The sequence below is a fragment of the Panthera leo genome, chromosome E2 (genome assembly GCF_018350215.1).
Source record: "Panthera leo isolate Ple1 chromosome E2, P.leo_Ple1_pat1.1, whole genome shotgun sequence".
NCBI lineage: Eukaryota > Metazoa > Chordata > Mammalia > Carnivora > Felidae > Panthera > Panthera leo.
In genome coordinates, this window is record NC_056693.1 from 18,582,638 (window position 1) to 18,602,815 (window position 20,178).

At 43.4% G+C, this 20,178-nt stretch overlaps 1 protein-coding gene and 1 long non-coding RNA gene across 5 annotated transcripts in view; one reads left to right on the plus strand and one right to left on the minus strand.

Moving 5' to 3' along the window:
- The first annotated feature begins 856 nt into the window (after positions 1-856).
- Positions 857-18,659, plus strand: LOC122208277. 2 transcript variants are annotated; one of them, XR_006197171.1, is made up of 5 exons: positions 857-1,042; positions 1,354-1,679; positions 3,285-3,409; positions 5,329-5,409; positions 15,293-18,659. It is a non-coding gene; the product is annotated as an uncharacterized LOC122208277 (long non-coding RNA). The 2 variants fall into 2 exon arrangements; XR_006197172.1 differs by lacking the exon at positions 5,329-5,409.
- The window catches only part of ZNF599 (zinc finger protein 599), a 31,278-nt gene continuing 15,510 nt past the window's right edge, over positions 4,411-20,178 (minus strand). Inside the window, exons 5-6 of one of the 3 annotated variants that reach the window (XR_006197154.1) lie at positions 15,270-15,396; positions 4,411-4,547 (exon numbers count right to left, since the gene is read on the minus strand). Coding sequence is in view for 1 of the 3 variants with exons in the window: in XM_042919061.1 (XP_042774995.1) it covers positions 15,387-15,396 (10 nt within the window). In the remaining 2 variants the exon portion in view is untranslated. Of the gene's footprint in view, positions 4,548-14,589; positions 14,852-15,263; positions 15,397-20,178 lie in introns of those variants that run through there. The other 2 variants (XR_006197155.1, XM_042919061.1) reach the window with 2 other exon arrangements.

Below are 20,178 nucleotides of genomic sequence, written 5' to 3' on the forward strand. Positions count from 1 at the left end.
TGTTAGTCTCATTTAACCATGACAGTCCCAACGGGGGGGGGGGGGGAGCCTCCCCCCAACATACATACAAACTTATGTACATATCAGAAAATGTCCCTCAGACACCAAGTAAACGTTACTCCAGAATGAATGGTCATCATCTTATTGTTCTTCACTAGTGTTTAAAGAGTTCAGCATGAGCATAGTGATGTTATAAGTGTTTGATTAGTCAGGGGTAAGATGCAGATTTTGGACAAAGCTATGTCAGGGAGGAAGGATGCCTAGAAGCCCGAAAGCAGGTAGAAAAGCCCACAGGGTGTCTCAGAAAGCTCTCTGGTCTTTCTCTAACCCAGGAAAGCAGAACTTTTTGTCTATCTCGTGGTGTTTTTTTTTTTAATGGCGTTTCCTGAAATATATTCTATTTCATCTAAGTTCATATATTTGTCTGAAAAGAACAGCCACTTATCAAATTGTGTTTCCTGCTAGGACAGTGGCTGCAGTTGTGGTTCATCTATAATTTCAGAGAATTAAGATGGTCTCTGAAACACATTTGAAAAGTGAGCCATTCCCAGCAGATCATTAATGTTGACTCATGAAGTTATCTAGAAAGACAAGAATAGCTTGTCTATTATAATGTCTATAGCATTATTGTCCTTATTAATAATGGAGGGGCGCAGGGTCGGCGCTGTGATCCCAGCCAGCCCGGGGAAGCGCTGGTGGCCGGTGCGGCGTGGGGGCAGAAGGCGCGAGCGGTGTCAGCCTTAGGAAGGAGGTGGCAGCGAAGAGCAGGTGCGCGCTGCGGAACCTTCGGAGCGCGGGGAGACGCAGGCGAGGGGGTCTCCTCGCTCCCGCCCCTCCACCACCAAGGCCGCGCTGCCCGGCGAACGTTGGGCTCCATCACCGCAACGGATGACAGAGAAAGGGTGCGCGAGCCAAGGGCGCGAAGAACTAGCGGCTAAGGGCAAAGGGCGGGGTCCAACGGCCAGAGCCCGGCTGGCTCGCTTGGGCTTCGAGCCTTCCCTCACCTAGCTCCAGACGTTGGGCACCAAAAGGGCCCCGCCAGGTGGGAGCTGTTCAGGAGGCTCTCGGGGCACCGGCAGCCAGGCCTGTGAGCCCGCCAGCCCTTCCTCCTGGGGTCCCTGGAGGCAGAAGGGCCTCAAAGCCCAAGGCGGGAGCAAGCCTGATCCTCCCACGGGGGGTTGCGGCTTACAGGGAGGGTTAGGGCGGTGCCGTCTCGCCGGGTGACCGACTGCGCCGTGGAGGGGGCCGGGGGGGTGCAGCGGGCCAGTGCTAAGTGGGGGAGGACAGACCCGAGCAGCCGCGGCGCAAGAACAGCCGTGGAGCACACGCTTTCCCTCCCTCATCCCCATACAGGTAGTTCAGGCTCCCGACACCGCGGCCTCCAGGAACGAACGGCTCTGGCGCCTCGCCGCGTCCCGCAGCCGGGGAAAGTACGAGCCGACAGCATCCCCGCCCGGCAGCGAGGTTTTCTGAGGCGGAAACAAGATGCCCCCGCCAGCCCGGATGCTGCTTTCCACATCTCTTCCTAGCAGGCAGGTCCTCTTCACGGCCTTTTTGTCAATTTGGTAAAACAGCACTTTCCCCAGGTTGTACAGGTGGCGGAGCCCCCATTTGAACCCAGTCCGTCTGATTCCAGAGTTCCTTAATTTAGCCACCGGATTGTGGTGCCTCCTTATCAGGTAGGCGTCATGTATTACCATTACTTATAGTCCTCGGGGTACTTAGGACACCTGTAATGAGCCCATGGGCTGCCTACTAGGCGTCTGGATTGGTTCACCTCTTAAGTGGACCCTTGGCTACACTGGGCTCCAGGCTCTTGAGAAGATGCTGGGAAGAGACCCCAATTGCCAGCATATCCCCATAGGGCATTTCTTTTCTTACAGATCCTTGTAGCCAACCACATCGCTGTCTGTGCAGGGACAGGAGATACACATCAGATGAGTAAAGGATCCATCCTGGCTTAAAAAAGCCTTGTGCCCCAAGGGCACCCATATCCATAGACCAGTTTTCAGGATCCTGGTCGAAACTGGCAATTTAACAATATTAATTTCTGCAGTTCACTGCATGGGACAGATCTGTATAAAATTAGGTGTTTTGAATTTTCTCTCCGGCTATGTTTTGAAGCAAGGGTCAGCAAATTACAGCCTGTGGGCAAAATTCAGCTCATAGCCTGTGAAGCTGAAGCCTGTTAACACACTAGGCATTGTGTTAACATTTTTAAAGAGCTGCAAAGAAAAATATGTGATAGAGACTATATGTGAGCCACAGAATTTATATTATTTGCTATCTGGCCCTGTACAGAGAAACTTTTCAACTATTTCGTAGTTTTGTGTGCACAGGTCTTGAACAGCTTTTGCTAACTTATTCCTAGGTATTTTACGGGATTTGTGAACGTTATTTTTTTCTCGTGTTTATTTTTGAGAGAGACAGAGTGCGAGAGGGGGAGGTGCAGAGAGGGAGGGAGACACAGAATGTGAAGCAGGCTCCAGGCTCTGAGCTGTCAGCACAGAGCCTGATGCAGGGCTTGAACTCACGAGCTCTGAGATCATGACCTGAGCTGAAGTCAGATGCTTAACAGATTGAGCCATCCAGGTGCCCCTGTAAATGTTTTTTTTTTAATTTTATTTTTGAGTAATCTCCATACCCAACATGGGGCTCAAACTCACAACCCCAGGATCAAGAGTTGCATGTTCCACAGACTGAGCCAGCCAGGCCCCCTGTAAATGTTATTTTAAATGATCTCTTTATTCTTATTTATTTATTTATATTTGAGAGAGAGAGAGAGAGAGAGAGAGAGAGAGAGAGAGAGAGAGTCTTAGGTAGGCTCCATGCTCAGCTCAGAGCCTACATTGGGACTGATTCCCACAACCCTGGGGTTATGACCTGAGTCAAAATTAAGAGATGTTCAACCAACTGAGCCACCCAGTGGCCCCCAAATGGTTTCTTTTAAATAGGTTATTGGTAGTACATGGAAAATACATTTATCTGTTTATCTACACAACACTCACACGTAAAATATACACACTATATAGATATATGGATGATATATACATATACATATACATATACATATACATATACATATACATATACATATACATATACATCCGGATATAGACCTTGCTAAATTTACTTTTTACTTCTGGTGGTTTCTTTGCAGACTCCTTTGAGTTTTCTACATCCACATAGTATTTTCTGTAAATCATGTATCTCTGAATAAACATAGCTTTATTTCTGTATGATCTGCATGTCTTTTGTTTCTCTTTCTTGCCCTACATTTGCAGAGACCAACAGTTATCCGCACAGCAATACTGGGCGTTTCTCTTCCAGTTGAGCTTTGTAGCTGACAGCACAGCTGTCTATGAGTGATCTTATCCCCTCTGGGAGAAGGAGAGGAGATGCATTTCAGGTGGGTACAGTATCCACCCTGGCTTAAAAGCCAAGGACTGCAATATATCTTGTAATAATTGCATAACCAGCTTTTAGGGGCCTGGCTGAAAATGACTACTTACCAGTATTAACTGGTCCAGTCCACTCATATGATATACGGAGATATAGGTACAGCTAGAGATGGAGACATAGATGCAGATGATATATAGACATAAATATCTGTGTTTGTATCTGTATGAAGATAAGGTCTTTGCAATGATTTTTTGCATCTGACACCAAAAGCAAAGGCAACAAAAGCAAAAATAAACAAGGAGGACTACATCACACCAAAAAGCTTCTGCACCGAAGAAAGAAGGCAATGAAATGAAAAGCCAACGTGCTGAATGAGAAAAAGTATTTGCAAATCGTGTTCCAGATAAAAGATTAATATACAAAATATATAAAGACCCTGTACAACTCAATACCAAAAACACAGTATGATTTAAAATGAGCAGAGGACCTGAATAGACGTTTTTTTAATAGGTACATGAAAAGGTGCTCAACATCACTAATCAGAGAAATGCATCAAAACCACGATGAGAAAAAAAAAAAAAAAACCGCCTGACACCTGTCAGAATGGCTGTCATCAAAAGACAAGGAATAACAAGTGTTGGTGAGAGGATGTAGAGAAAAGGGAACTTGTGCATAATTGGTGAGCATGTAATTAGTGCAGCCAGTATGGAAACAATTATAGACATTCCTCAAAACATTAAAAAATAGAAGGGCGCCTGGGGGGCTCAGTTGGTTAAGTGTCTGACTTTGGCTCAGTTCATGATCTCACAGTTCGTGAGTTCGAGCCCTGTGTTGGGCTCCTCGCTGCCTGGGCAGAGCCTGCTTAGGATTCTCCCTATCTCTGCCCCTCCCCGACTTGTGCTCGCACTCTCTCTCTCTGATAAATAAATAAACTTAAAAAAAAAAAAAAAACAGAACTACAACGTGATCCTGCAATTTCACTTCTGGATATTTGTCGAAGAGACGGAAAACACTGTCTTGAAGAGATATCTGACCTCATGTTCATTGCCGCATTATTCACAGTAGCCAACCCATGGAAGCAACCGAGGTGTCCGTCAATGTATTCATGGATAAAGAAGATGAATGGATAGGGATATTATTCAGCCCTAAAAAAAAAAAAGAATTAAATCTTGCCATTTGTGACAACATGGATGGGCCTTGAGGGGCCATTATGCTAAATGAAATAAATCAGACAGAAAAAGGCAAATAGCATTATGATCTCACTTCCTTTTTTTTTTTTAACGTTTATTTATTTTTGAGACAGAGAGAGAGAGAGCATGAACAGGGGAGGGTCAGAGAAAGAGGGAGACACAGAATCTGAAACAGGCTCCAGGCTCTGAGCTGTCAGCACAGAGCCCAACGCGGCGCTTGAACTCACGGACCACGAGATCATGACCTGAGCCAAAGTCGGACGCCCAACCGACTGAGCCACCCAGGCACCACTATGATCTCACTTCTACATGAAATCCAAAAAACACTGAACTCCTATATAAAGAGAACAGACTGGTGTTTGTCAGAGGTAGGGGTTGAGGGTGTGCAGAATAAGTAAAGGTGAAGGTAGTCAAAAGGTACAAACTTCCAGTTATAAAATAAATAAATCCTGGATATGTAATGTACAGCATGATGACTATAGTTAATCATATTATATTGTATACTTGAAGTTTTCTAAGAGAGTATATCTTAAAAGTCCTTGTCACAACAAAAAAAAATTATAACTGTGTGGTGATGATCTCACCTAGACTTGTGGTTATCACTTTGCAATATATATAAATATCAAATCATTATGTTGTACATCTGAAACTAATATAATGCTATATGTCAATTAGAATTAATTCATTGCCAGACACCGTATCAATAGTTTTTAAAAAATCATGATCATCTCAACAGATGCAGAAAAAAGCGTGTGACAAACTCCAACATCCTTTCGTTAGAAAAGAACAAAGAATAAAAGTGAATCTCCTCGACCTGGTAAGACATGGACAAAAAAACCCACAGCAAATGTGTACGTAATGGTCGAAGATGGATGCTTTATCCCTAAGATGAGGAACAAGATTAGAATGTCCACTCTCACCCCTTTTACTCAATATTTTACTGGAGTCTCTAGCCAAGGCAATTCAGCAAGAGAAAGAAAAAAAAATGCCATCCAAATTGAAAAAGCATAAGTAAAACTATATCCACAGAGATATGTATCTTATATAGAGAGTATCTAAAGGAATACACTAAAAATATTTTTTAAAATGTTTAATGTTTATTATTTATTTTTGAGAGAGAGACAGACAGAGTGCAAGCAGGGGAGGGGCAGAGAGAGAGGGAGACACAGAATCCAAAGCAGGCTCTGGGCTCTGAGCTGTCAGCACAGAGCCCGATGCAGGGCTCAAACCCACAAACCACGAGATCATGACCTGAGCCAAAGTTCGACGCTTAACTGACTGAGCCACCCAGGTGCTCCAATACACTAAAAAAATATTAAAACTAATAAACAATTTCATCAAGATTACCAGATACAAAACACTATACAAAAATCAATTATCTTTCTATATACTTATGCTGAACCAATAAAAAAAAATGAAATTAAGAAAACCATTTCATTTTCAATACCATCATAAAAATATTTACGAATAAATTTAACAAGAAGTTTCCTGTTTATACTCTGAAGACTGCAAAAACACTGTTGAAAGAGATTTTGAAAGATATAAATAATATGAAAAACAACTCCTGTTCATGAATAAGATTTGATTTAAGGTGGTGAGACTTCCCAAACCAATCTGCAGATTCAACATGATCCCTGTTAGAATTCCAGTTGTCTTTTTTGTTGAGATTTACAATCTGATTCTCAAATTCATAAGGAATTGCAAAGGACCCCAATTAACCAAACATCTTGAAAAAGAAGCACAGCGTAAGACTCTATTCTCTATTTCAAAAGCTCAATAGACTCTTCTCTATTTCAAAAGCTACTACAATGCAGTGGCAATCAAGACAGTGTGGTATTGGTGTAGGGTAGATAGATAGATAATGGAATAAATTAGGAGTCCAGAAATGAACCCATATGTCTATGGTCAACTTTTTTTTGATAAGGGTGCTAAGACCATTCAATAGGAGCAAAATAGTTTTTTCAATAAATGGTGGTGGAACAGCTAACTGTACAGCCACATGCAAAAGAATGAAATTGTCCTTTACCATTACCATTATCTTTTACCATATACAAAAATTAACTCAAAATGGATCAACTACCTAAATGAGTTAAAAACGTTATAGATAAAACTCTTAGGAGAAAACATAGGAGTAAATCTTCAAGACCTTTTGTTTGTTGTATTTGGCCAAGAATTCTTAGGTAAGATATCAAAGCACAAGCGAAAGAAACAGATAAAATGGATTACATCAAAATTTAAAAACTTGTGCTTTTTAAAGGATATAATCAAGAAATTGAGAAGAAAAACCACAGAATGGAAGAAAATATTTATACATCATATATCTGATTAGGAACTTGTCTCCATATGCATGTAAGAAACACAACTCAATTAAAAAAAAAAAAAACAGACGAAAAGAAGAATCAAAAAATAGGCAAAGTACCCTCATGACCAATTTGCACATGAGATGTTCAACAGCATTAGTCATCAGGGAAATGCAAATCAAAACCACAATGATATACCATTTCATACCAACTAGGTTGACTAGAATCAGAAAGGAAGATAACAAATGTGGGGGAGAATATGGAGAAATTGGAAGCCTTAAACACTGTTAGTGGGAATGTAAAAGGGTGCAGACACTTTGGAAAACAGTCTGTCAGTTGCTCAAAATATTAAACGTAAGAGTTATCCTATATCCCAGCAATTCTACTCCAAGGCATGGACACAAGAGAAATGAAAACATATGTCCACACAGAAACTGTATATGAATGATTATAGCATTATTTATAATGGCCAAAAGGTATCAACAATGTAAATGTCCATCAACTGTTAAATGGGTAAATGAATGTGGTGTATTCATACAATGGAACATTATTCAGTCATAAAAAGGAACGAAGCATCGATACATGCTACAACATGGATGCACTTTGAAAACATTACGCTAAGTGAAAGAAGGCCATCACAAAAAAACCACATATTATATGATTTCATTCATATGAAGTATCCAGAACATGGACTCTCTTGACACAAAAAGTAGGTTAGCGGTTGCCTAGAACTTGAAGGGGTAGGGAGAGAGAGGGTTGTAGCTGAACAGTAGGAGGTTTCTTTTTGAGGTGATAAAAAAATCTAAAATTGATCTTGGTGATGGTTGCTGGCCCTTGGAATTTCCTAAGTAAGGAGAGTAATAAAGGCGACTTTTGTCATGTTAATGATGTGGCTTTTGGAAAACCCCCAGGTAACCTCAGGATTGGGGGGAAGTATGTCAATAGAGAGTTGAAACTTTCAGTCCCTCCACCTGCCTCTGGGGAGAGGACCTGGAGAAAATCAAGTTCAATCACCAATGACCAATGATTAAATCAACCATGCCTATGTCACAAAGCCTCCATTAAAAACCCAAGAAGGACAGGGTTTAGCGAGCTTCCCTGTTTGTGATCAGAATGCATTTATGTGCCTAGAGGGTGGTGTACCCAAATTCCACAGGGAAAGAAACTCCTGTATTTGGGACCTTTCCAGACCTTGGCCTGTGTATCTCTTCATCTAGCGATTCATTCATATCCTTTAATATCCTCTATAGTAAAGTGGTAATCTAGTAGTAAGTAAACTGGTGTCCTGAGTTCTGTGAGTTGCTCTAGCAAATTAATAGAACCTCTGGAGAAAGTCACGGGAACCTCCAGTTTATAGCCAGTCAGTCAGAAGCACGGGTAACAACCTGGGATTTGTGACTGGCACCTGAAACAGAGGCAGTCTTGTGGGACTGAGCCCTTAAGGGATCTGACACTATCTCCTAGCGGATAGTGTCACAACTGAGCTAAATTTGTAGGACTCTGCTGAGAATTGGAGAACTTCCTGATGTGTATGTAGAAAACCTACCCATCTGGTGTCAGAAGTAATGTGGCAGTGTAAATAAAAGTAGGAGAGAGACACACAGGAGCATGAGTTTATCCATTACAGTTGCACACATCTGTGATTCTACTGCAAACCATTGAACTATATACACTTTAATTGAGTAAATTGTAGGAGCATGTGAACTGTATCTCAATAAAGTTTTTTTTTTTTTTAAAAACCCAAATAACTACAAATATGAATAAAACTACAGCATGAATACAGATCTGACAGATATTGAAAGGATAATAAGGGACTAAAAAAAACCTTTCTGGGGGGTGCCTGGGTGGCTTAGTCGGTTGAGCATCTGACTTTAGCTCAGGTCATGATCTCACGGTTTGTGAGTTCGAGCCCCACGTCAGGCTCTGTGCTGACAGCTCAGAGCCTGGAGCCTGCTTTGGATTCTGTGTCTCCCTCTCTCTCTGCCCCTCCCCACTCACGCTCTGTCTCTCTCTGTCTCTCAAAAATAAATAAATGTTAAAAAAAAAAAACTAAAAAAAAAACAAGAACAAAAACAAAAACCTTTCCAGGAAAAGAACTGCAGGCTCAAATGGGTCTACTGGAAAATTCTATCAAACCTATAAGGAAGAAATTTTGCCAGTGTTCTTCTTCTGCACATTCTTTCAGAAAATACAGAAAAAGGAATATTTCCTAGCTTGCTCTGTGTGGCCAGCATTACTCTAACACCAGAATTTAACAAGAAAAGAATACAATGGATTAGTAACTCTCTTGAACGGATATTAAAAATTCTTTCACAACATTTTAGGAAATTTAAATTCAGCCAAATAGTAATTTGTGTTCTCTTTCTCTCTCTTTTTTTCTCAGTTGGTCTGGTTAGAGGCTTACTGATTTTATTGATATTTCAAAGAACTATCTTTTGAATTCACTGATTTTCTCTATTTCCTGTTTTCAATTTCATTGATTTTTGCTCTAATTCTTATTATTTCTTTTCCTGTGCTTACTTTGGATTTAATTTTCTCTTTTCCTTCTAGCTTCCTAAGGTTGAAACTTAGATTATTGATTTTAGATCTTTTCATCTTTTTGAATATAGGCACTCAATACTATAAATTTCCCCCTAGGCACTGCTTTCACTATATCCCAAAATTTTTGATAAGCTGTGTTTTCATTTCCATTTAGTTCAAAATATTGTTTAACCTATCTTGATATTTCTTCTTTGATCTATGTGTTATTTACAAGTGTGTTGTTTAATCTCCTCGTATTTTGGGATTTTCCAGTTACATTTCAGTTATTATTTTCTAATTTAATTCCAGTGTGGTTTAAGAGCAGGCATTGTAGGAATTATAATCTTTTAAATTTATTAAGCTCATTTTATGGCCCAATATATGGTCTACCTTGTTGAATGTCCCATGTGAGCTTGAGAAGAATTTGTATTCTGCTGTGGTTGAATGAGGTGGTCTGTAGATGTCAATTATATCTAGTGAATCTATTATGTCATTTGTGTTCAACTTTGTCCTTACAGGTTTTCTGCCTGCTGGATTTGTCCACTTCCGATAGAGGGGTTTGTTAAAGCCTCCAACTATGATAGTGGATTCATTTCCTTCTTCTTACTGTTTTACCAGTTTTTGCCTCCTGTGGTATAGCATGTTCCTGCTATGCGAATATATGTTCAGGAGTATTATGTGCCCTTGGAGAATTGATCCCTTTATCATTATATAATGCCCCTTATCCCTGATAATTTTCCTTGCTTTGACATCTGCTCTGTCTGAAATTAATATAGCTACGCCTGCTTTCTTTTGATTGGTGTTAGCATGGTATAGTTTTCTCCATACATTGACTTTTAATCTATATGTGTCTTTACATTTAAAGTGCTTTTCTTGTAGACAACATCCACTTGGGTTATGGTTTTTGATCCATTTTGACAATCTCTGTCTTTTAATTGGTGAATTTAGACCATTGATGTTAAAAGTGATTACTCCTGTGTCAACTGAAAAATGTTAGGAGGCAATAACTAAGCAAAAGCCTTCATTTGGGATCAAATAATTACAATTTGGGGTACCCAGATTTGGGTAGCAACCCAAACAGTGTCCCACTAAGGAGAAACAGGGGTGTTTGAAAGACAAAAGGAATGCATGTACATGTTTACAAAGAGTTTTTATTGGTGTTGGCAGCAGAAAACTAATCTTGGCCAAACGTAATTGCTTGCTAAAGCTATCACTAAGCAAAAACAAGTCGTTTCTGTAGCCAGTTGTAGGTGTTTGTGCGGAGTCCTTGGAATATTTGCAGTTTGGCCCAGTTCAAGAGTTCACGGTTCCACTTGGTGAGGCCCTGCATTAAAGCCCATTTTGTTAAAGGCTCCTTTTTAAAACTCCTTGACATAAATGACTCCATTTTGTTTCACCTTTTATACAGTTAGATTAACATTTACTTTATTTGTTACTGATTTCCTATTTATTGCCCTCGTTCTATGTTCCTGTTTTTTGTCTTCTACTCTCTTCCTGCCTCAACTGAGCATTTTATATTACTCCATTTCTTCTTTTTTTTTTTTTTATAACAGGTGTATTTCTCTTTTTCCCTCTTAGTGGTTGCCCTAGAGTTTGCAATATACATTTACAACTGACCCAAGTCTACCTTCAGGTAACACTATACCACTTCACAGGTAGTGTATTTTGTAATAACAAATAATCCAAATTACTCCCTCCCATCATTCATCTATATACAAGCATGTGTAATGATAGATAGATAACATAATCCCATATAATCAAATTATTATTATTTTTAAACAAACTGTTATCTGTTAGAACAATTAAGAATGAGAAAAATAAAACCTTTTTTTTTTTTTACCTTCACTCATTCCTTCTTTGATGTTCATCCTTTCTTTGAGCAGAACTGAGTTTCTGTCCTATATTATTTTACTTCTCTCTAAAGAACTTCTCTCTCTCTCTCTCTCTCTCTATATATATATATGTGTGTGTGTGTGTGTATTTATATATATATATATATATATATATATATATATATATATATATATATATATTTGCAAAGCAGGTCTACTGGAAACAAATTCCCTCAATTTTTCTCTGAGAAAGTCTTTATTTCTCCTTCACTTTTGAAGCATAATTTCACTGAATGTAGAATTACAGGTTAGTGGGTTTTTGTGTTTTTTTCCTCTCAACACTAAATTTTTCACTCCATTCTTCTGTTTGCACGGTGTCTGTGGAGATTCAGATGTAATTCCTTGTTGCTCTAGGTAAGGTGTTTTCTCCCCACACCCTGCCTCTTTCAAGATTTTTTCTTTTTTTTTTTTTTTTTAAATGTTCATTTATTTTTGAGACAGAGAGAGAGAGAGAGAGAGCACAAGCAGCGGAGGGACAGAGAGAGAGAGATACACACAGAATCTGAAGCAGGCTCCAAGCTCTGAGCTGTCAGCACAGAGCCAGATGCGGGGCTTGAACTTACCAGCAGTGAGCTGAAACCAAGAGTCAGACACTTAACCTACTCAGCCACCCAGGTGCCCCTCAAGATTTTTTCTTTATCTTTCATTTTCTGCAGTTTGAAAATGATATGTCTAAGTGTAATTTTATGGCCTGTTGTTTTCTGAGCTTCTTGGATCCCTGGTTTGGTGTCTGACTTTAATTTGGGGAAATTCTCAGTTACTGTTTAAAATATTTCTTCAGTTACTCTCTTTCTGTCTCCTTTTGGTACTCCCATTGTGTGTATGGTACACCTTTTTAGTTGTCCCACTTTCTTGATTATTCTGTTTTTTTTTTTGTTTTTTTTTTTTGTCTTTGTTCTTTTTGCTTTTCAGTTTTGTATGTTTTTATTGAGATATCCTCAAGCTCGGAGATTTCTGTCTTCAGTTGTGTCTGGTCTGCCGGTCAGCCTAGCAAAAGCACTCTTCATTTGTGTTACAGTGTTTTATCTCTAGCATTTGTTTTGGTTCTGTCTTAGGATTTCCATCTGTCGGCTCACATCACGCATCTGTCCTTGTATGCCGGCTACTTGATCCATTAGAGCTCTTAGCATATTAATCATACTTGTTTTATTGATAATTGGATCTGATAATTCTAACATCCTTACCAGTTCTGGTTCAGTTGCTTGCTTTCTATCTTCAGGCTGTGTGTGGGGGGTGCTTTTGGTTTTGTTTTGGCCTTTTAGTAATGTTTTCTTGTAATGCCTTATTTTAGTAATCCTTGTAATGTCTCCTTGATAGGTGAACATGAGGCACTGGGTAACACGGTGCTGCTGTAAGTAGGCCTTTAGTAATGTGGTGGTAACGTGTCGGGGGAAGAGGAGAGTTTTAGAGTCCTCAGTTGTCAGGATTTTAGGAAGCCCGTGCTTCTGCCCGGTGAACTTCACAAGTGTTCCTCAGCTTTTTTCTCCCCTCTCAGGTGGGACAGGATGGCTGGAATGGGCTGGAGTTGGGTATTTCCCTTCTCCCACGTGGAAGGCTTAGAGTGGACTGGAACGGGGTATTCTCTTCTCCAGTAATGTGGAAGGCTGGAGCCGACTGGCGTTATGTCTTTTCCTTGTTCAGATCACTTAGGCTCTGGCTAACTAGTTTCTCTGGAGGGCGGGCCTTGTTAAGAACAGAGTGCTCTGGGGTGCCTGGGTGGCTCAGTCGGTTGAGTGTCGGACTTTGGCTCAAGTCATAATCTCACGGTTTGTGAGTTCAAGCCCCACGTCAGGCTCTGTGCTGACAGCTCAGAGCCTGGAGCCTGCTTCGGATCCTGTGTCTCCCTCTCTCTCTGCCCCTCACTTGCTTGCTCGCTCTTTCTCTCTCTCTCTCTCAAAAATAAAACATTAAAAAAGACTTTTAAACATATCAAAAAAAGAACAGAGTGCTCTGGCATATTTCAAAAATAACTCCTCATTCCCTCCTCACCCCACACACATCAGAGTACAAGGGGATTTTTCTCTGCTATTGACTCTGGGGACCTGGTCAAGTTCCTGGAAATACTACTCACTGCAGGGGCCTCCCTGTGGAGGTTCTCCAGGAGTTTTTAACTTACAGATTTGTCCACATTGTGCTTCCAGTAATTTGTCAACAACGGTTCAGGTTTTCCACCCTGGCACTGGTTCCCACAGTGGTTCCCACTCATGAATCTCTGCTCTGGTAAACCACGACTCCCCATATTCACTTGTCTCCCCAACCTTGGACAGCTGTTTGCCCTGGGTCCTCACCTCTCTCACAGATCGAAGAAGAGTGGTTGATTTTTTCTAAGTTTATTTATTTATTTTGAGAGAGAGAGAGAGTGGGGGTAGGACAGAGAGAGAGAGAGAGAGAGAGAGAGAGAGAGAATCCCAAGCAGGTTCCATACTGTCAGTGTAGAGCCAGACGGGGGGCCTGAACTCACAAACCACGAGATCATGACCTGAGCCAAAATCAACACATGCTTAACTGACTGAGCCACCCAGGCACCCCAAAAGTGGTTGATTTTTTAGTCTGTTCAGCTTTTTTCCTTATTAGGATAGAGTAATGACTTCCCGACTCCTTAAATGTGGAATTGAAAGTCCCCTCATCTTCTTTTTTGGGTGGGGTTTCTGAGGAATAGGTATTCTTAGTTTTATGTCTTTCTTACCTGCTCCCAAATCCCTATCAGCAACCCCTCCAGTCTTATTCTTCTGTCGCTTCTACTATATTGTAAATTCCTTTGGGGAAACTCTATGTTATTAGGCTCTCGCAGCACAACGTCTAGTGTAGAATCATCACTGAATAAATATTTAATAAAATAATATGTAAAAGATGAAGAAAACACTTGTATTTTTCTTTTTTCCCCAGCTTTAGATAGTTCTTATAGTATGAATTGTCTTAGAAAATACTACGTTTTTAAGAATGAAGTCTACTGAAGACAGCAAGGACTCGACAGTCAGCTAGGACTGGGTGATACTATAACTATTGTAATTTGCTATTTTAGGGACTTAGAGTAATGCCAGACCAATTATTTCTTCCAAAAAGACTTATTCCCTGGAAAAGAGACTCTTCTCTGAATTTTTATGGAGCATGAAAACACTCCTATACAATATGAGACATTCTAGACCTAAAATTTCCAATAATTACAAAGCAGTAGTGAGCTTTTTCTTCCTTTGTTCTTCTAGGTGTGAGAGCCCAGATGCCACATCCTTCTTCTCTAGTAGAGTTAGTGAATGTGTGGGAATGATCGCCCAAGTCCAGATTAAAGAGAAAGACGCCGACGAGACACTTAATTCTTTTTATAAATTATTAAATGTGTTTTCTGAATGTACATTAGGGATGACCCTACCTACAGTGAAATCAGAGTGATGGGACAGCAGCACCCACGTCTCCTCTGAACTTCACTTCCTTGTTTCAGACATTGGCAGATGCAATAGTAAAGTGTGGCTATACCACATCCATATATATATTTTTTTTCTTGTTCTCATTAATTAATCTGCTGCTCGTACATTTTTGTTCTTTTACTCAACTGTGGAGGAAAAATTGACCTGTATGAGTGGTGATGTGTTGAGCCAGGCTTAACTTTTCAAAGTTCTGTGGTTCAGCAAATAGGATGTGGTATATCCTTATATAAGATAAAATACTACATGTGTATTGGAGAAGCCTGCACCATAGATAATATACATATATTACATATGACTATACACACCTGTGTGTGTGTATATATATACATATATATATATATATATATATATATATATATATAAAACATGTCATATTATATACTATTTAATCTTGGTAAGAAAGGGCTCATTGAGGCAAATGCAGAAGAAGAGAGCTTTAGGCAGCAAGAGGTCCTGCCCATCCAAGAATAGAGGAAAACTGGCCCGCAGCTTGAGTCTGCCAGGCTAACAGCTGCAACCAGGGAGGACATGGTTGATACTTACTGATCTCTTTCTTCTTTCCACAGCATAACTTCTCGTGGCCAGCGTGTTGACTTCTGATCAGCCTCATCTGAGACTACGCCGTTTTACACGTACACGAATGCCCCGAGCTATCGGGCTTCAGCTTGCTCTAGAAGAACAGAGTGCGGGTTAAGTTTGTTTGACATAACTGGAAGGGCCGAGCCTCTTCCCGTTAGTGGCAATTAGGGGTCCCTCCCCATTTCTAGATAGCTTTTGCTGAGATAGTGTTTCTTTCAGGAGAAGAAAATGAATGGGTTGGTGATCCAATACTTCTGTCTCTAAAGAAACCTGGACAGGTGACGAAGGTGCCCCAAGGCAAGAGAGCTGCGTGCTGTGCTCTAAAAGACAGCAGCAAAAGTGCTGAAGTTTAGCTACTTCCTTAGTGGTGTTCATACTCCACATCAAAGAGAGTACTCTGTCTAGGCAGACCCCAGATGTTCTGAATGAAGGGGAAAATAGAGAATCCTCTTAAAATTCTATGGTGCTGTCCCTTGAGACTGCAACAGATGTACTCTGACCATGAGTGCCCCAGCCACTCAGTGTGACAGTGGGAACAGAAATATCCAGACGTGCAGGTATGACACTGTCTTTTTCTACCGTGTCACCTGTGTTTGGACCGTGAGCCTCAGGTGCTCTGACATTTGCATTTCCAGTCACAGGTATGATGCCAGCCCCTCAGACAGCAGTAGATGTATGTGCTCTGGCCAGGTGGATGCTCGGTGTCTGCTGGAGGGTGGGAACAGAAGGGTCTCGTGGCACGCATGCATTTCTTCTCAGTGGTGCAGCCTTCTCCAATAGTAACAGGGTTCCGTGATTAGATGGGTTCCAGGTGCTCAGACAGGATGCAGGAAGAGCAATCCAAACACAGTTATGGGGTTGGGGTTGGCCCCTCCCATTGCAAAACACCTACTCCTTCAGGTAGGACCCAGGAGCCCTGACTGCAGATAGGAACGTAAAGGCCCCCAGGCGGAGCTATGGAGTCCAACTGACTGCAATAGACGTACCCTGTTGGAGGGGTCCCAGGTGATCTGAACACAAATGTCTTATGGCACATGTACCTCCTCAGTGATGCTCTCTCCTCCAGTAGTAGTAGGCATGTCATGGCTGGGCTGGCTCTAGGTGCCCTCATTATAGGTAGGAAGGAAAGCGTTTCCAAGGACAGATTTGCCGTCTACAGTGCTGGCCTCTCCGATTGCAACAGGGATGCAATAGGCTGACGGCGTCCCCCAACACGAGCTATGGCGCTGGGTGTCCCACAGGGTCTTGCTCCAAAGCTGAGTGTTCCAGGCAAGGAGCTGCAGCCTGGGACATACACACTGACCCCAAAGCTGCCACGATCTCAAAGGGCGCGCAAGCCCCGTAACCCCAAGTGGGTCTGAAGTGCTATGGCAGAAGGTGAGCTGCAGTTCTCAGTGCTGTGCGTGTCGGCGGCAGCTCCAGAGCAGGACAGAGCGGCCGTGCCAGTGGGGAAAACAACTGAAGTGTCACCAAAAGCTGGCTGGGTGTTGACAGAGATGTAAAATTTGGAATATGGGAGCGTCGGACTCCCCAGAGCTGACTGCCGTTGGGTTCCAGGGTCGCAGTTCGGGCTAAGGAAGGAGGTCCTGCTGGGGCTGCCAGGATTCCCAAAGGGAAAGAGCTGTTAAAGCTGTCAAGAAGAGACCAGAATCAACAGGCTGGGAATTGAGGATGTTACCTATATTGACTTCATCATAGTCCAAGGCAGGCTTGGAGGGTGAGTCTGAAGAGTCCTGGAGTGAGGCTACTGCAGAGGCAGTGGTGGGTGGGCCAGAAAAGACAGGGGCGTTGAACAGAGTAGCTTCCTATTGCTGCCCATATAGGCTCCCAAATTGCAGCTAAAGGGTGACCCCTGCCCCAAAAGGAAGGGGGAAGTTTCCGGTAGGGCCGCTGGCCATCTAAGCAGGTGGGCTGGTGGCAGCTGTGGCCTTTGCAGGGGTTATTTGCTCCACGCTGAGAGCGGCCTGGTCACGTGGGAGGGAGCTCACGCTGGATCCTGGTGGAGACCTGGGGATGAAAGCCTGGCAAGGCAGAGTGCTGTCTGTGGCCGTCATACCAAAGTCCAAAGCACCCTCTGAGGTCCAGTCCGCAGATGGGCTGACTGGGCCATTGAGGGTGACCGCAGAAGCAGTGATGAGCTGGCTGGTAAAGACAGGGGACACTAGTGAGAGAGACTTGAAGAGGAGTCTGTAAGAAAAAGGGAAGAGAATCCACACACATAGATGTAGGTGACTCAGTTCTCCAGAGGGCAGGCCTGAAGGAGAAGGTGCTAGGAGGTGGTAAGCGAAGTAGAAGATCCTGCAACTGTGACTGCGGAACTGGAACGCAAAGGGCCTCTATTCTCATTATTAAGCAGAACCGCAAAGATGGGCCAGAATCTATAAAAAGCGATGGTAGGAATAGCAAAAGGACGGTTAGACACTCTGCGTCTCATTTCGTGATGGAGATCTGGTGTGGGGGTAGGTAAAGGGGCAGGTAGGATTGGGGCCAAACAGACAAGTAGGGCAGGTCAGTGACTGCTAATTTGGTAGTTTCTGGAATCTGCAAGGGGAACGTGGCCAATGGCGAAGTAAGTGCATTCCCTGTGAGAGGGGGCGCGCCGAGGGGAACCGCTGTCTGAGGTCGTCTGCGTTGTATCCTCCAACCCTGCGGCTGCATCTTCCTTGCGGTGCTGTGTCTTCTCCAGGCTGATGTCTTCAGCAATGACCGTGCAAGGAAGGTGGGGGGCGGAAGCCTCTCACTTCGACCCCACGGCGGCGGCAGTAGCAGCAGCAGTGGCAAAACTCGTGGCGTTGGAATTTTGTTTCTAGGACCTGCAACCAACAGGTGTGGCTGGGGAATTTCTCCTTGACAGACTCCCTAAAAGCCTTTCTCTCTTGAGTCTTTTTCTTTGACTTCATAAGGTTAGAGAGCTGAGTCCGTGGCCTTCATCAAGCTCTTCCTTCCTCACCCTCTCTGGTAGCAGGGGCAGGAAGTGGCGGGGCTAGACACACCTGCTGCCCCTCTGCCTCACTCCTGCAGACAAGCGGGAGGCCTCCAACAGGGCTGTACCGCCTTTGGGTAAGGAGTTCATGGAAGGCGTCTGTGGTGTCTTGCCCAAGCCACCTTCTTGGAATAGAAGTTTCCCTTCTGAGGCTCAGGATGCTCCCAAACGTGCGACAACTTCTTCTGTCGCCAGAGACCTAGATCTTGATGGTATGTGCTCACCCCTAAGGGGGCCCCTTTCTGGAAGTCCCGACTTTTGCACGCTTTTCTATGGTCTTCTTTTGATATCCCCTTCCTTCACGCCCCTGGTGACTTCAGCTCAGTTTTTTTTTTTCTTGAAGTGAAAAAAATTTTAATTTCTTTCTTCTGAGAGAGGGAGCATGTGGGAACAGCAGAGAGAGCAAGACAGAGAGAATCCCCAGCAGGCTCCGAACTGGCAGTGGGGAGCCCGATGTGGGGCTCAAACTCACAAACTGTGAGATCATGACCTGAGCTGAAATCGAGAGTCGGATGTTCAACCGACTGAGCCACCGAGGCGCCCCTTTAGCTCAGTCTCCTTTAAACAAGGCTCTGGAGGGTGACTGGATGGCCCTGGCCTTACAGAGGTGACTACCTGATTAGACGACAAAGGAGGAAGAGAGTCGGTGTGTGTCCAGGAGGAGGGATCTTTAGCATTCCCGAGTGGACAGACACTATGAGGCACACGCAGAGAGCAGCGGCTCCTTCGGAGAGTCCCCCCGGGGCCACCAGAGAGGAGCACTGAGGCTGCCCGATCCGATACCACCCATTTGGCAAAGGCCCGGATCCAGGCAGAAATGCCTGGGGAAAGGGCCAAGGAGAGGTGCAGGGTGATCTCAGCCGGATGAGAAGCACATGTGTGGGAGGGTGGGGGCACAGGGCAAGAGAGAAGCTTGCTGGGGCAGTTGCCCATGAAGGACGATTTGTGTGCTGTTGGGAGCGTGGTATGAAATGTGGAGGGCTCTCCTGGCTCCGCGCTCCTCCGTGGCAAAACGTGCACCGTTCGGCCTGAGGCTTGTGGCGCAGCACTGGAACCTGGGACAGAAAAGCACACCGGCTAAGCCCACACCCGCAAAGGGCATGAGGAAAAGTTGCCAAAGGCAAAGGGCAGGGCCCAGAGACCGAATCCCGGCAGGACTTTCTAGCATTTCCTGACCTCCCACCGCTGGGTGCAGGTTCCAGACGGGCCTGGCAGTTTGGCGAGACTGTTAAAGACTCTAAATTCCAAGAGCCCACAGGACTGCCACCTCGGTGCCTAACTGGAGGGCAGAGGCAGAGGCAACCTGTGGTTGGGAGTCAGCCAGCCCATTCCCCTACGGTCACCAGAGGACAGAGCCCGCTCAGGGCCACAGCAGGGGAGCATCCTAGATCTTGCCGAGAAGGCTGTGACGTGCCTGAAAGAAAATGCATATGTTAGATAGATGGGCTTCATTCAGTCATGAGTCATACTGCTACTAACTCTGAGTTCAGTGTTAATGAATCAACAGTCTAGCACATCCAAAAGGAGGAAGAAACTCACTGGTCTGTAGATGAAGCCACTCAAGAAAGTGTTAATAGTAACTTGTATAGTGTGTGGTGAAGCAATGAGATGTGAAAGCAGCTGAAGTTGTGGATTTGTGAGATGAAGAAAAAAAAAAAAAGGATAGGAGAGCATTATTGTGAGCTGAAAGCCAAAACTGAGAGTCATGTTACCCAGATGGGGAAAATGTTAACACCCTGATCCGCCAGTGCTAGTTGGCTTGCACATTTCAAGAGGCAATACATTATAAACAGTGTTAAGGCAGGTCCTGCAGATCAGGAAATGTTACAGGAAAAGCATTAGGTGGAAGAGTAGGTTTCAATGCCAACGAGACTGGCTTGTTTTACTAGG